General features: G+C 39.5%; 1 protein-coding gene across 1 annotated transcript in view; it reads right to left on the bottom strand.

The window, feature by feature from the left end:
* BDP1 (B double prime 1, subunit of RNA polymerase III transcription initiation factor IIIB) overlaps positions 1 to 14,061 on the bottom strand; it is a 49,195-nt gene extending 35,134 nt beyond the window's left edge. The window contains 14 exon segments of the mRNA XM_031060287.1: positions 249 to 325; positions 2,747 to 2,906; positions 3,914 to 4,088; positions 4,424 to 4,708; positions 6,250 to 6,291; positions 6,294 to 6,329; positions 6,973 to 7,027; positions 7,611 to 7,705; positions 8,690 to 8,823; positions 9,721 to 9,861; positions 10,217 to 10,276; positions 11,242 to 11,348; positions 12,028 to 12,580; positions 14,024 to 14,061. Of these exon segments, the coding sequence (XP_030916147.1) occupies positions 249 to 325; positions 2,747 to 2,906; positions 3,914 to 4,088; positions 4,424 to 4,708; positions 6,250 to 6,291; positions 6,294 to 6,329; positions 6,973 to 7,027; positions 7,611 to 7,705; positions 8,690 to 8,823; positions 9,721 to 9,861; positions 10,217 to 10,276; positions 11,242 to 11,348; positions 12,028 to 12,580; positions 14,024 to 14,061 (1,958 nt within the window).
* Between the last annotated feature and the right edge of the window lie 2,485 nt (positions 14,062 to 16,546).

Below are 16,546 nucleotides of genomic sequence, written 5' to 3'. Positions count from 1 at the left end.
GGTTAGGGCTTTTTTCTCAAAGTTTAGCTAAGTCCTTCTCCCTATTCCTACCTACGATTTAGATCTTAGCTAATGGATTACTACTGAGCAATCAAAATTTCTACCAAAAAGCTTCACTGAATATGGAAAACAAGCCATCACGATCTCATGACTGGTTCAACCTGCTATGGTCAATTGGTACTACATTCAAATTGAGTAGATACAGGTTTAGTTCAAGTGCCACCGCAAGGTAAAATAGTTATACTTACATGATTTCAGACTGTGAACCACATTCTGATGCACTCTGCTTTCCATCTGGTTTTTGTGAGTGATGTATATCTTCACTCTGAGGGAGAGATGTCGTAGGAAAGAAACAATAAACTTAGATGATCTTCTACGGTAATGTAACAAAAATCAGAAACAAGATTTCCACAGTGGTTGAGAGTGGAAGGGTCTGCTAGAGATCCTCTGGTCCAACCCCCCGATCAACTGTAATGGGTTAACCTGGGCCAGATGCTAGTCACCCACCAAAGCTGCTCACTCACTCCTCTCTGCAGATGAACAGACAAGAGAAAATTTAAGGCAGGGTTCACAGCTGGAGATAAGGACCAGGAGAGAGATCACTCACTAAACACCATCAGAGGCAAAACAGGCTCAACTTAGAAATACCAAATGAATTTTTTACTAACAAAATCAGAGCAGGATAATGAGAAGTAAAAGAAATCCTTAAGAATACGTTCCCCCCACCTCTCCCTGCTTCCAGCTCTACCTCCTACGCCAGCAGTGCAAGAAAACAGGCAATGGGAGTTATGGTCAGTTCATCACTCGAGGCTGCTCCCACTGCCCAGGGAGAGGAGTCATTCTCCTGCTGCACCTGGGGTCCCTCCCATGGGAGACAGCTCTCCATGAGCTTCTCTGACCTGGCTCCATCCCATGGGCACCAGTCCCCCTCAAACTGCTGCAGTCACTCTTCCACGGAGTGCAGCCCTTCAAGGGCCCCTCTCTCCATGGGTCTCCCACAGGGTCACAGCCTCCTCCAGGCATCCACCTGCTCCAGCATGGGCATCTCCATGGGGTGCAGGTGGATCTCTGCATCCCTGTGAATCCCCACAGGCTGCAGGGGCACAGTTGCTCCACCATGGGCTGCACCATGGCCTGCAGGGGAATCTCAGCTCCAGTGCCTGGAGCAGCTCCTGCTCCTCCTTCTCCACTAATCTTGGTGTCTGCAGAGTTGTTCTTCTCACATGTTCTCTCTCTGCTCTTCTCTGATTGCAATTACAGCTCTGCAAACACTTTTTGTTTTCAGTTCTTCTTAAGTATGTGGTCACAGAGGCGTAACTATCATTTCTAATTGGCCCAGCCTTGGCCAGTGGCATGAACATCTTTGGAGCGACCAGGGATTGGCTCTACTGGGCATGGAAGAAGCTTCCAGCAGCTTCTCACAGAAGCCACCCCTCTAGCCCCTTGCTACCAAAACCAGGCCACGTAAAACCAGTACATCAAGGCATCCGGAGCTGGTTGCCCAGTACTGTGTCCCACGTTTTGCTCAGTCTTAACTTACACAGAGCAGTCAAAAATCTATTTTAAAATAGGCCCTCACAGTGAAAGAGGATTTCCTGGTGCTCAGAAGGAACCTCCTGTCTTGCAGTGTTTGCCCATTGTCTCTGGGCACTGGGCACCCCTGGAAAGAGCCTGGATCTGTCCTGTTTGTGGCCTCCCTTGGGTTTTTTGTGGAACTGCTGAAGAGGGATCTCTTCAGATCCTTCAGAGAAGGCTCCCTCTGAGCTTTCTCTCCAGGTTGAACAGTTCCTGCTCCTTCAGCTTTTTGTCACAGGAGAGATGCTTCCAGCCCTTTACCGTCAGTGTGACCCTTTGAGGGGCTGTCTCCAGTGCCTCCAGGTCTCTCCTACCAGGGAGCCCTGAACTGGTCAGTCCTCCAGGTGTGGCTTCATCAGTGCTGAACAAGGGGCAAGGATCACCTCCCTTGGCCTGCTGGCAACACTTCTCCTGCTGCAGCCCAGGTCACCATTCACTGTTTGTGCAGCCACAGCACTTCTCCTGCTTCATGTTTAACTCAGAGACCACCAGGACAGCCAGGCTCTTTTCTGCAAAGCTGCTTTCCACCACAGTGGCTTGCAGCATGCACTGGTGCCTCGGGTTGCTCATCCCCTTGTGCAGGACTCTGCATCTCCCCGTGCTGAACTTCCTGAGGTTCCCGTAGCCCACTTCTCCAGACTCTCCAGGTCCCTCTGGAGGCCAATATAACCTTTGGATGTCTCTGCCCTTGGGAAGCAATTCCTTCTAGATTTGCCTAATCTGTAAACTTGCTGAGGTTACACTCTGCTCCGTTATCTAGATCACTGATGGAGCAGCACAAACAACCCAATGTGCGTTCCACTCAAATCAGTTTGCAACACCGTGCCAGTAAGCATATGCCAGCAAGCATATGCCAGCAAAATCCTGCTCCAAGCTCTAGCTATTCATATTGTAGTCATTCACTTTTGAACAATTCAACTGTTCAGCTGTTTAAATTGTCTATGAGGTAAGTCAGGCCTGCACAGTATACTCTCTGAATACATTTAGGTTAATGGACAGCCAATTAAGCCCACAAGATATGACATTGATGATTTTCTTAGGCCTGTTGATTGTTTTCCACTTGATGGTGAAAACATCACAAAAACAATCCAAAAATGGCTTTGATTTACAAACCACTTTTAATGATCAAGGGCAAGATCTTGAGATGAACTACATGAAAAAATAGTAATACCTTTGATTCTGTAGTTTCTACACATTCTGTTTCCTTGCTTCTAATATTTGAAACTGATAACTCTGGAATCTGGCTTTCCTCTGATGCACGATCTCTAATATCTCTGGTTCTCAATTTAGCAGGTTCTGCTTCTAGTATAACATCATTGCTATCTTCAAGGCTGAAATAAATAAAAGCATACAGGAACATTAGTGTACTTGTAGAAAAAACGGTGTTTCTGCTTACAGACAGAGGAAGCTGCACAGAAAAACAATGCAATTTTGACACTAAATAACTACCCATGTTTCAGAGAATCTCATGAAATGTTATTAATATTTGCAGATTATTAGCTTTAAAACAACTTTTGTACTTTTGCCATGCAATTATAAGATGATGTAAAAATCTCATCTCATTATACTAGACTGACTGCTTTTAAGAAAATAAACTTTAACACAAACAACTGCATGCCAATGTTTTTTTTCTCTGATCTTTCGTAACAAGGTTGAGTCCAAAGGAAGTAACTGTCCCTTCACATACTTCTAATGAACTACTAAAGAAAATGGAAGTTTCTGGGAATATGTATAAAACAACAAACAATTACAATGCAGCTAAATACAACAAATTAACGCACAAAATCCTGAAGCAGCACTCACAGTATGATAATGAATTTTTCAATTTACTACTTTCACATATAATGAGGTTAATAATCAAGCATTCACTTTCTTTTTAGTAAAAGTATTCCCAAAACTGAACCCAAAAGCTTGAATCTCAACCAAATTCTGCATAAATAAAATCTAAGCATCATTCCTTTTCCACAAGAACAATTTGATTACAGATAAAAATTCCAAGCATATAGTAACTCAACTTAGCAACATTATCAACCCGTGCTTCAGGAGAAATATTAGAAGTTAGGATAAACAATGGTCTTCCTAAACACTCTTAAAAAATGAAATAACTTTTGGAAATTACTTTAGTAATTATGTACATTAATTTTGCAAGGGCGGCCCATTAGGGCAGAGAATATTTTGAGCATATAAATCATAAACAGCTTACTAGACCCCAGGACAGTTCTCAGAAATTTGCACATTCAGTGGCAGTTAAATGGTGGTAATCATGAATAAACAAAACCAATATTAAAACTTTAAGCTATTTTTTTGTTTTGCCTAAGCTTTCCATTATAAACATTACCTGCATAAATTGACACCACCTTCTCTCTCCATTTGCTTATTCACTGGTGAACAGGACTCTGTTCTCTCTTCCTCTATAACAGCAGTCTCATTTTCCTTTCCTTCAATAGCACAATCCGCTTCTTCTCTACAGGTAGTATCACCATCACTGCTTGCATCATGTATCACTTTCTTCCCTGACATTAATAAGAATTAAATCAGTTTGGACATTCTGGGAAACATCTTGGAATTTCAATAATCAAATCCTAGCTACGGTGAAGAAGAGTAAATATAAGACTAAAATCTCACTAGAAAAGATGTAAGTATTAAGATTTAAGAGAACTATTCTTATCTAAAACAAAGTATGTTTAGATTTATAATGAAAGCTGATTTTAAAACACATTGTTCCACAACCTCCTACAAGGCAGATCAACAACATAAATCAAAGACCAAATTCTGACTTTAAAGTTCGCAACGACTTTCTATAAAATTTCTACTTGAACACTTGAAAGTGAACATTTTTGCCTCTTACTTTTATTAGAGGACTTCCCTTCTTCAGCAGTTTTTGAAGAAACAGGTACTTCTTCTGGAATATTCTCCACTTCTTGTTCAAGATCATCTTTTCTCTTCCTCTTTCTCTTCTTTTTTGCTAATGCTGGCTCTAATGCAACCTCTTCTTCTGCTCGTTCAGAAATGCCCAAAGATTCCTCATTTTCTTTCTCAGCTGTCACACCATCTGCTTCTGTTTCTGCATCAGAATTTCCAGCTTCCCGAGGTTCATCTTGATCATTAGCAGCTTCTGCACTGGCAGCTTTTACTATCGAGACAATACAGCTCTTGGTCAATAGACTGGTGGAGTACTAGGAGCCACAAACAGCAAAGGCATTTCTACTAAAAACATTTGTGTACTCATGCATCACTGCCAATACAATGCCAGGTGTATGAGCAGGACTGGGGAACATCAGCCACTGACTTGCCAGAAAAGAGTCAGCATTTAATGTAAAACAAATTCTGTACATGGGACAACCCTTCACCAGGGGAAAGGCAATATGGGATGCAAAGCCAATTTAGTAAATGTTATTGTGCCTGTGCTTTTTTGCAGTTTATACAGTCACATTTGGGTTCAGGGAAAAAAAGACATTGCTACTCCTATAAAGAATTTTTGTATGTCTGCAGAAATAGGTGATGATGGTTACAGAACATATGCCATACAAAAGCAATTTTTCATCAAGAAATGTGTAACAGTTGATCATTCTAGCTTACATAAGGAAGCTGAAATTTTATCTAGCTAATAATTAACAAGTTATTTTCTGGGTTTAATGAGTTAAACCCCCTATTTTAAGGACATTTTGCCTTGAACTTCTATTTAACCACCAAGAACTTTTCCTTTCCTTGTTATTAATCTTAAATGAACTAATTTCTCTGTAATTAAGAATTCAAAAATGCATGAGAAGAAGAAAAGCATACTCACATTGTTTTATGCATTACATACCTTTAATCCACCACTAAAGTGCAGAAACAAGATTTCTCTACATAGTTTTAAGTCCTAATACATGAGATATTTTATTTAATCACATCCAAAACCAAGGGTACCGAAACGCAGCAACTTCTTCAATTTTAAGAGATCTTTATTCCTAGCTAGCATCCTCTTTATAAAGATGTTCACTTGTTTGTTTCACAATACCATTTACAAAATGATAGGTCCTTGTGGAAGAAACAAGTGAACAATGCCACAAAATTAGCAGGAAATGTATGAAACTGTATCAGTATAACTGCTTTTAATTAAAGCACATCTGTCAAAGGTCCTTTCCAGGTACTGAGGTAGTAAAACACAGCGGTGATCAACAGTAATTAAATGTAATCTTTATTTTGAACAAACCAGAAAGATAAAACAACTTTTACATCATTCCCTGAAAATAATCATACTGCTCAGACTCAGGAAGTTCAACTACTATCAAAGGAGAAACAGAACCCTTAAAAGAAGAGGCTTTTAAATGCAAGAAAACTTTCAACACAGAAGAGTTTGCCAAAAATATGAATTTGGCCTAAAAAATTTCTAGAAGTGAATTCATTAGCAACTCATGAAGATATGTACCACTCAGTAAATTTGAATATCAGCACTTCAGATGGTGGAACAGCATTTTCACCATGGTATCATGTTTCTGCTCTGTCACTAATTATTACCATCCTGTACATCAGTAAACTACATCTGAAAAATTTCCACTATGAAGCTAAGATCTTCTTGTCCTGTCTACAACAGGGAAGGAGTATGTGACGCCCTACATGATTTCTCCTCTGCTAGCAACACATTACTGACCACTGCTCTGTAATGTCATCTCAAGCACTCTTTTAAAATACCTTTTGACTTCTTTTGTGGCCTTGGAGACTTCTTTTCTTTTGCTTTGCAAAGAATTTAAAATCAAAGGGTCGTTTTTCTTCTATCAGATTAAAGCAAAGAAATAGAACAGATTTCAAAGTTGATTATTTTTTCAAGTTTCATCTTCGTAAAATCATCAGTGATACATTAAAAAGCAAAGGTCATATACATTTAAACAGAGAGTTCTTGAAAGTATTTTCTGCATCACTTGAGCAGGGGCTGAAGGTGACATAAAGGTGACTGGAATATGGTAGTTTGGCTTTAAAAAACAAGTTATAAAACTAAATAGTTCAAAAAATTTAAGGATTGACAAACACATTAACTATACCATAGTACCAAATAATGTATGGACATACTGCTGTAGGACATATGTACTTCATTCAACTAACAAAGTCAGTCTTTAAGGAGTCTCAAAGCAGTTTACAATAAATAAATGTGCTAGAAATTCCCATTAATAAAAAGAATTATCTTCAACTGAATATACAGAGAAAGTTTATATTAATCTTATTTAGCAGACATCCAGAAAAGATAGAAAACAAACCTAAAGATTGTTGTTGTGAATTATACTTATAATGAAAACCTAAGACTCCACAGCTTCTGGATTCATCTATGAGCAAAAACTTTCTTCTAAGTAATTCAAACAAGGCAAAGCACAGAAAATACCATCAAAATAGATGCCTGTAGGGTAGGGAATATTTACTTACTGAAAGCTTTGTCTATTCTCCATCCATTAGCTTTTTCCTCACGTTTGAACTTGTTCTAAAAGCAAATGCACAGTTGTGTTTATCATTAAGCAAGAAATGCAACAATATGTTGCACAAAATGGCAGCTCAAACTAAGCCTTCAGTGCAACAAACCAACTACAGTTGTTGAAATTCACATACATATCCACAGAACACAAGTTTGTAACTAATTTTTAAATATAAAATCTGTTACCACAGCTTATCACCAGCAATACGTTTATTATTTTCTACACCTTTACATGACTTTTAATCTGAGCAAGGTTTGAAACACCAAAGACTTTCCCAGCTGTGTACAACAAAAAAGATAACACAGAAGGCCCTCACCAAACAGCCTAAATGGCCTATCAGCATTCTTTAACTAAAACAAAATGTGTTTAAGGATGATACATTTACTACATGCATTCATTGAAATTCAACCAGCATTCTAATGTTTCAGATACTTACAACCTCTTGAAACAGGTATCAGAAAACAAGCACTAAAGTGGAGAAAATTTGCACCAAAATTATCAACACTAGTAGAGGAAGCATAGGAATGCAAATAAAAAAAAGAAAAGTAAAACCAGATGCTTGATTTCTTTATGGAGTGCTTTAATTTTTACCTTAATTTCTGCTCTGGCTCTATGAGGAAACAGCCGCCCAATCAAGGAGAAGTCTGTTCCTACCATACTGATAGCTAAAAAGAACATGTCTGTTTCTATAAGGGAAAAGAAAGACAAAATTACACATACTTTAATATTTACTAAACCATCCTTCTTGCTATCAGAAATAAAAACAACTTGCAAACTTAATTTCATAAGATCAGTAACTCTGAGGTTGTCTACTGTAGCTGCAACTCCACGTGAGTATGCATGGAACATGTTTGTTATTTTACCTAGGTCCCTCTAATAACATTTGCTGAATGAACTATCAACAGAAAGAACTGTCTAAACTATTACAAAACTGCAGAATGTGAAGTGTGCTTTTTAAAGCTAGTAAATCAAAGCTAACCAACCCCAAATTGTCCATATCCATTTTTATTATGAACATAAGCACAAACAGAAATCAGGAAAACATAATGTAAATCTACCGTTTCCATTATCAACAGGAAAAGAGTGCATTCTAAAGAGACCACAGGGAATTCTGAAGCTAATTTTTCCATCTATTGCAGTAAAAAGTAATTTCCAATCATAAGAAGTCTTGCACAGCACTGTAAACCCAGAGATAATAGTCAATTCATAGCAGGAGTAATGAAGAACCCAACCTACCCACTCATAAGAACACATCTGTCCACTTGCACTGAAATCAGTCCACACAGAAATACCTTATACAATCTACTCCCACCCATGCGGGAAGAACCTACTTAAGTACCATAGAGAACTCAAATATCTGTAAACCAGAATCCAAAATTATGCTCTTGGTAAAGCAGACTAGCATTTTCTCAGCATCTAAACATCGATGGCAGAAAAAAAGCACAGGCAGCCTGCATATTAAAAGGCACTGGATTTTTTCAAAAGGCCAGTTTTCACAGTAAATACCACAGCTCTGCCTGTTATAAGAGTGTGGAGGGTTGAGATTACATGAGATGACATGTAAGTAGATCCATTTACTCCATTGAGAATGAAAACTGTCAAGTATAAAGCATAGGTGAAAACTATAACTTTTCTGTGGACTCAAAGCTTGAAACCAAAAATACATTCACCTTTATTTGACCATGGCTTAGTGTAAAAACTTTTCCTGAAGCTAGAATATGTAGTTGTAGAGCCACGCTCAAAGATGGGATCATTTTCTTCAACAACACATGGACCTTTTGTTCTTAGAACTTCAACAGTTAAGCTGGAAAAGAAAACACACAAGAAGACTCACCTCAAAATATTGCTAAGAAAAAAATATAGTAGATATTTATAAGACAGCTATTCAATTTTTTTTTCCACAAGTGAACATGTCTAGTGTGTAATTAATTTTAATAATTACACTAACACGTACTTTAATGGGAGAATGCAGCAAGAACACTACCCTATTCACCCTCTGTAAGTAAATTTGCTTTTTCTGTTTTATAAGATATCATACAGACAGAAATAATTAAGTAGCTTCAAAAAAAAAACAAACAAACAAACAAACTTTTTAACATTTGAGAAATCTATTTTCTAAAACCATGACAGCCTCTCAACTCAATATCCTTCTACAGTATTTTCAAATTCTTTTACCAGGCCACTTTTATCCTTAAACCTTGGCATAAATTTCATGTTAATACCTTTAGGGAACTCAGAAATTTTATAATCTATTTTTTAAACATCATATTCTAAGCAAAGTTACTGAAAACACTGACAGGAGAATAAAGCAGCAACAGGCAAGATGCAAAGCTGGAGCAAATCATACTGATAACCAAATAACAGTAAGCAGACCCATGTTAACTATGTGAAGCAAAAAAGTCAGCTAAACAGAAGACATCTGGAAGTTTGACAAATCTTCAGTGTTCATTCACAGTAATAAAATATGTCATCTTCCTCTCTATCTCTTTCCCCAAAAACACTTCTCATAAAGTATGCCACTACAGAGATGCAGACTACTGGTATTCGTATTTTGCCACATCTTTGCATTGTTTCCTAAGTCAGTGTAGCTCAACTCTCAAACGTAAATACACTCATACTCATCCCCATCCAAAGTAGTCCTCTATCTGCAAACTGAGCTGTAATGCAATACTGTCCATGAGTCAGGCACAGAATTTGTCACCTTTCTTCATCCAGAATGATGGAACCATCTTCTGCTACTTTCACACGAGGAACGAGAAGGGGACCATCCTGATTCTCTTCCCCATTCTCTTCTTCCTCCTCCTCCTCTTCTTCATGATCAGCAGTACTTTTCTCTTCCTGTCTACAATTTTTAAGACAGCACACAAAAATACTGTTCAGTGTTTTGAATTCCTACTCATTCAACAGACATTCAACAATTTGATAAAGCACCCAGCAACACAACACATCAAGAAATCAGTCAATATGTGAACTTTGAAACCTGCTTTTTATTCTACTCTAAAATGGAAATACATAAAACTTAACATTGAAAGCAAAATGTTCTTTAATGGCCATACCAGCCAAAACTGCAATTTTTATAATCAGACTGTCATATTTGAACAATAAAAAAATATACCTCTACTTTTAGTATTATTACAGAAATGAGGGTTTTTTTACACCAGAAAACTTTCCGACTATACTTCACCATCAAGACTTACTCTTTCATTTGACTCAGTGCAGAACTTCTTCCTGTTCTCTTTTCTTCTACCAATGAAGACCTAGAATGTCATAAAAAGCTAGAGATGATTGTTTGTGCAGATATATTTCTGCTTTCTTCCACAAAACTGGCTTTTAGTGCACAATGGACAAAGAAACACAAAGCTTTTTTTTTTTCAGTTCTTTGTATCACATCTAGATTGAACTACACAACCACCACTAATTAGTAAATTTTGCCCTTTTTGTACAAGCAAGGACAAAAAAAGATTTTTCAAGCAGAAATCCATTGTATGGATACAGGTAACATGACAGCATCTTGCTTTTTACCTCCTTGGGGACTATTCAGTGCAAAAAGAAAAAATAAGGGAAGTGATAAATAAAACACACAAGCACACAAATATTAAGAAGCAAGTGATAACAGATGATACCAGAAAACTCATCCATTAGTGAAAGAACTTGGATAACATCTACTAGTGAAAGGACTTGGATAACTGAACTTCTATTCATGCGATTGCTTTTGGTAGTTGCAGGAAAAAGGCCCTGCTCTGCTCTGTTTGTGGCAGTCTGTACAGCCAGCTGCACTAGTGAAACATGTCAGTGCAGCAGCAGCAACTACATTCATCCACGGTAAACACCACTAGGGTCTTGCAGTGCATTTTGCACTTCAGCACCTAGAAGGAGAAATGCTTAGCTTCCTAAGTCCACTGGGTCTGGTAGGCAATTATCCCTAACAGCCACAACCAAAAATTTCAGAGCAGGGAGTTGGAAAAAAAAATTCTACTAGTCTGTATTTCTGCAGAGATAAATCAACACTAGGGACAGATTAATGTTTGTGTGTTTCAACAAGTACACTAAGCTCCATTCTCAATTCTATACTAGAATTAAACAGACGTGAAAACTAGAAGCTAGTCTAGAAGCTTTTGTTACCACTGCAACAACACTTTATCTGTGTTAATACTCCATATTTAGTATTATAGAGGTCGAAAAGTAATTTAACCTAAGGAGAGAGACAAGAAGTCATACTTACTTCATAGGATTGTTTTCTGGCAGATAGTATATTAAGTCTCTCATGGTCATTTTAGAACGATCTGGTGGAGAATGTCCTTCAATTACTGGAGGCCTGTGTTTCAACTTCTTCCATACAAAACAAATGAAACCAAAGAAAACAATAAGCACTTAGATTCACTCTGAAAATATTTTATAGTTCACAAATTATTATTACTTTTGTTTATTTATGAAGTACCCCGTTCATGGAATTTTGTTGTTCACACACACACACCCCCACACACACACCCCACTCCCAAGAACCAAAACAAGACTATCTTAAAAGTGCCCCTTTCTCAGCGAGGGCATTACAGACCTTTAAGTCACTTACCCTTTCAGAAGCATTCAATATTTAGCACAAATAAGTTAAAAGTTATTCAACATTACAGAATTCTGACAATAATCAGCTTGAAAAAATATCCCCAAAAAAATATCCCAAATCCAAGCTTCTTGCAGCACACTTCCCTGCTGTAGTGTGAAACTTTCAAAATTGGAATGTTGACTACAAAATAAAACCAGGTGTCATGCCAAAAAGACTTGTGGTCTAATCAAAGAAAAACTTAGGCAATTCCTTGTAAAATCTGTATTATTAAGGAACAAAGTGCTGCTGCTGCTAATAAACAAATAGAGAGTTATGAGGTAAGACAGACAACTAACAGTGAGCAGCTGACAATCATCAGAAAACACTACTGCAAAGAGATAATGCATGCAGGGTGAAACAAATGTCTTGCCCTTCACAGATAAGCACTGCTCAACACAGAGGCCTTACCATCCGTTCTTTCTTCAGCTCTTCTTTAAGCATTTCTCTTAATTTCCGAGCTTTGAGGATCCTTTCGCGGTCAGAACATGTTCGTTTAACTTTCTCGGGAGAAGGTTTCACAGGTAGCTTTTCCTCCTGTGTTCGTGATCTTTCCTGTGTTGGTCTCTCCTTGAGAGGAGAGGGTATATTCTTCTGCAAGCTATCATCATTTTTCTGAGCAGCTACGCCAACAGTTTGCTCTTTGTTCGCAGATTTTTTTAGCGGTGAAAACTGTGGCACTTGTGGCACAGGTGTTTTCTTCTCAGGAAGCATAGGAGACTTCACAGAGCTTTCAACATTACTCTTTTCTGATGGGGAGGGATCCTTCTGAAGTGAAGCACTGCCATCAGAAGCTTGTGATGTTCGCCTCTGTGGTTTTGGTGCAGAACGCTGAGCAGACAATGGTCCGGCTCTGGGTTTGACAAGATTTGGCATGGTGGAGATACGTTTTCTTCTCTGTGTAAGCATCTCTGCAGGTTTACTAGCTTCCCCAGCGCCGCTTGTATTGTCCGCCTTGTCATCGCTGGAAAATTTAAGAAAGTATTCTGAAGTTCTTTACAGTGATAGATTTGTTGCTTTTACTTTCAAGATGTGTTTATGGGCAACCAGTATAAACATTAGGCTACAAGAAAGCAGTTATACACAACAAGCCATGCTAGGACCAACACGTAGCTGGTACTTCCTCATCAAATAATCAGCTCTAGGAGCTGACATATTATTTTCTAATACTAATCACTGATCTACAAGCTTGCAATAGTAGTAACACATTCTTCCACCCCACCTCTTTTTCTGGAAGGCTCTCTCCTTTCAGCTGAAAATACCAGTACCATAAAGCCTTCTAAAAATTACGTAACTTAAAAAAAATTACATAACATAGGTGATATATTAAAAACAAAGCTGTATGTAACAGTGGTTTGATGACTTTTATTACAACAAAAGTGAACATTCCTCTTACACATTTGCAAGTAGATGATATGTAAACTGTGACTTCCAGAAAAACTTCAGCAGTCAAACTGCTGCTCACACTTAACACATGAATAGCTCTTAGCTTCCCTGGAAAACTTGGTACGTAAGTACTTTTTCTAACACTTATGCAGAAATAATTTTCAAAGTACAAGTAAAACCACCAACTATTATGATCATCCCAAATCTGCTGACTCCACCACTGTTCAGCTTCATGGCTCTTGCTCATAGTAAGACTGCAGTATAATTACAACTGAATCATAAAGAGTTTTGTAATTTTATGTTGGAACTAGGCCTTGGTTCTGTACGTAAGGACAACCATGGTTCACTTACACATTTTTAAATACGGTGGTCAGAAGTAAATGTTTTCCAAGAAATATAAAAAAGTATAAACATACAGTCAAGCTTTTCAAAATTCTCTCCAGCTACTTTCTATGATTCAGGCAAATGCTGCAGATTATTAGTTTGCATTTAGCAGCCTCTGTTAAATGGCTGAATTAATTTGTCCCACACTGTGAGTTCATAGACACTTTTAGTACAGAAAATCCTTGAGCAAAGAGTTTAGAGGGCTTCTCACATGGTGCCTATTTAGGTGCTTTAAATGAGATCTTGCAAGTTCCACTCAACACCCACAGCTCTTTGTACAGCAAAGACGGTGGAAAGGAATTCTTCATTCACCTTCTCCACACCACCTATGTTATGTGGAGTTTTTAATCAGAGTGCAGCACAGGATTTCTGAGCAGTTAAATAAAATCTAACAGAAAGTATATTAAAAAATTAGAATTCTCTTACAGAATTTTAATTTCTTTGATATTTAACAAAACTTAATCAGTATATAGAAAACAAAACTATGTAAAGTGACTGATGCTACAGACACAGACTTGAGCAGCTGTGAGTGAAGAGATCAGTGTCTGCCTCTCCACTTCTCCTCATGAAGAAGTTGCAGACTGCAATGAGGTCCCCCCTCAGTCTCCTCCAGGCTGAACAGAACAAGTGACCTCACCACTCCTCATCCAGCTTCACCTCAAGGCCCTTCACCATCTTTGTTCCACCCCCTTGGATGCTCTCTAACAGCTCAATGTCTTTCTTATACTGTGGCACCCTGAACAGCCCCCAGCACCCAAGGTGAGGCCGCTCCAGGGCAGAGCAGAGCAGAGCAGAGCAGGACAATCCCCTCCCTTGCCTGGCTGTGATGCTGTGCCTGATGCACTCCAGGACACGGGTGGCCCTCCTGCCAGCCAGGGCACTGCTGACTTGTGTTCAACTTGCCACAGACCAGGACACTCAGGTAATTTTCCTCCAGTCTCTTGTTCCCCAGTCTGTCCATACACTCAGGGCTGCCCTACCCCAGGCGCAAAATCTGGCACTTTCTCTTTTTGAACTTTATACGCCTGGTGTGTGCCCAGCCCTCCAATTTGCTGAGGTCTCTCTACAGGGCCTCCCTGTCCTCAAGGGAGTCAACAGGTATCATGTGCATTTTGTATCATGTGCAAACTTACTTAATATACCTTTGAAACCTGTGTCCAGGTCATTTATGAAGCTGTTGAGGAGCTCAGGGCTGAGATGGAGCCCTGTGGGACCCCACCAGTGACAGGTCACCAGTCTGATGTCACCCCATTCACTGTAACCCAACCCATGAACCAGTTGCTCACACATCACATGATGTGTTCATACAGGTATGTGCTGGATGTTTTGTCCAGAAGGAAGGATAGGGTGAGAGCCACTATGGAAAGTTCTACTGAAGTTCAAAAAGTTTACATGAACTGGCTTCCCCTGGTCAGCTAGGTGGGCTACCGTGTCAGAAGGCTATATGGCAAAGGCCTGTTTTTAGGCCATGAGAACAGATCAGAGTGCCTTTCAGAGTCACACCAATGTCTAGTTTTGAAACTTAAAATTATATTACACTGATGCACTTGTTAAATTACAAACACAAAAGTCTTTTACAAATCTGCTGAAACAGCAACAGTAGCCTCTAAGTGAAAAATGGTAAAAATGTCTTCATTAAAAAAAAATCAGACAGCAAAGGATCCAGTAAGGTGATTGCTGTGACATAAAAATGACATCCTGAAGGACAATGCAAAACAAGTAAAGATGTAAGAGACAAGTTGAATAAAAGGCAGTATGGGTTTCCTAAAGACATGCCATGCCAACTAGTCTGATACCTGAATTTCCAGACACTGAAACAGAAGACAGTAACACTGCTTTATCATGCTGTCATAAGGGGCAAGCTTCAACTAAAAGAATCAAAGTATTTATGAAAGACTCAAACCCAACTGAACAAAAGACGTGTGCATGTTGTTCTGAAGCACAATTAACAGACTGAGGATGTCCTGAAACACTGATCTGTACTGCCTTTGGTGGGGACAGAGTTAACTTCCTTCACAGTGGCTCACATGGTGCTGTTTCAGATTTGTGACACAACAGCGCTGACAGCACACCCCTGTTTTCAGGTAACGCTGAGCAATGATTGTGCAGCACCAGGGCCGTTTCTCACACTGCACCATGGTTGACCACTGGGGATCAGCAAGAAGCTGGGAGGGGACGCAGCCAGGACAGCTGATCTCAGAAGATTGAAGGGCTATCCCACAACATGTGGCACTGTGCTCCTCAGTAAAAGCCAGGGGAAGAAAAAAGAAAGGACATTTGGAGTTATGGCATTTGTCTTCCCAAGTACCTGTTATGAGTGATTGATCCCTTCTTTCCTGGAAACATCTGCAGGTAGTGCTGAATGAATCCCCAATTCTGCTTTGCTTATGTTCACAGGATCTATTGAACTGTCTTTATCTTGACACACCTTTTCTCACGCGTTTGCCATTTTGATTTTCTGCTCATCTCACAAGGCTGGGATGGGCAGGGGTAGGGGGAAGCAAGCAATAAACTGGGTGGGGTTTAGCAACCAGCCAGGCTTAACCTACAACAGGGAGGTCCTCAGGGAGGGCCAGTCCTAAGGTCAACTTTACCACGTGCTTCCATCACAATAAAAAGCCCTTTAAGACCTTAAAAAACAGGCAATAGACCCCGCAAAAAGGGAGAAAGTCCTCCCTTGCCAATGCATAAAGAAATGAACACAAAAGAGCAAATGCTGTAGGAATACAAAATCAAACTCATCTGGTTACAGAGCACAAAGAATTTTTGGTGCACACAGCAAACCAGAGCTCCCAGCTGCTGTGGAGCCAGAAATAATGAGAGTTGGACTACACTGGGCCCCTCCTTTGCAGTCTTCACTTACAGAATCACAGGAGCAATTGGGCTGGAAAACATCTCGAGATCATCGAACCCAACACCACCCTGTCAACCAGACCACAGCACTAAATGCCATGTCCAGTCTTTCCTTAAACACCTCCAAGGATGGTGACCACCACCTCCCTGGGCAGCCCACTACAATGTTATTCCAGCACCTGCTGCATAACAGCAGCGAAGAAACGCGGGTTCATCTTAGGCTGCGAACACCCTAAGTCCTTGTCTGACAGCCCTGGACACGCAGTCACCGGGCACCGACCGCACGCGTCTTCCACGAGGTCTGCAG

Source organism: Geospiza fortis, unplaced genomic scaffold (assembly GCF_000277835.1).
Source record: "Geospiza fortis unplaced genomic scaffold, GeoFor_1.0 scaffold240, whole genome shotgun sequence".
NCBI classification, from domain to species: domain Eukaryota; kingdom Metazoa; phylum Chordata; class Aves; order Passeriformes; family Thraupidae; genus Geospiza; species Geospiza fortis.
This window is presented reverse-complemented; position numbering and strand designations above follow the sequence as displayed.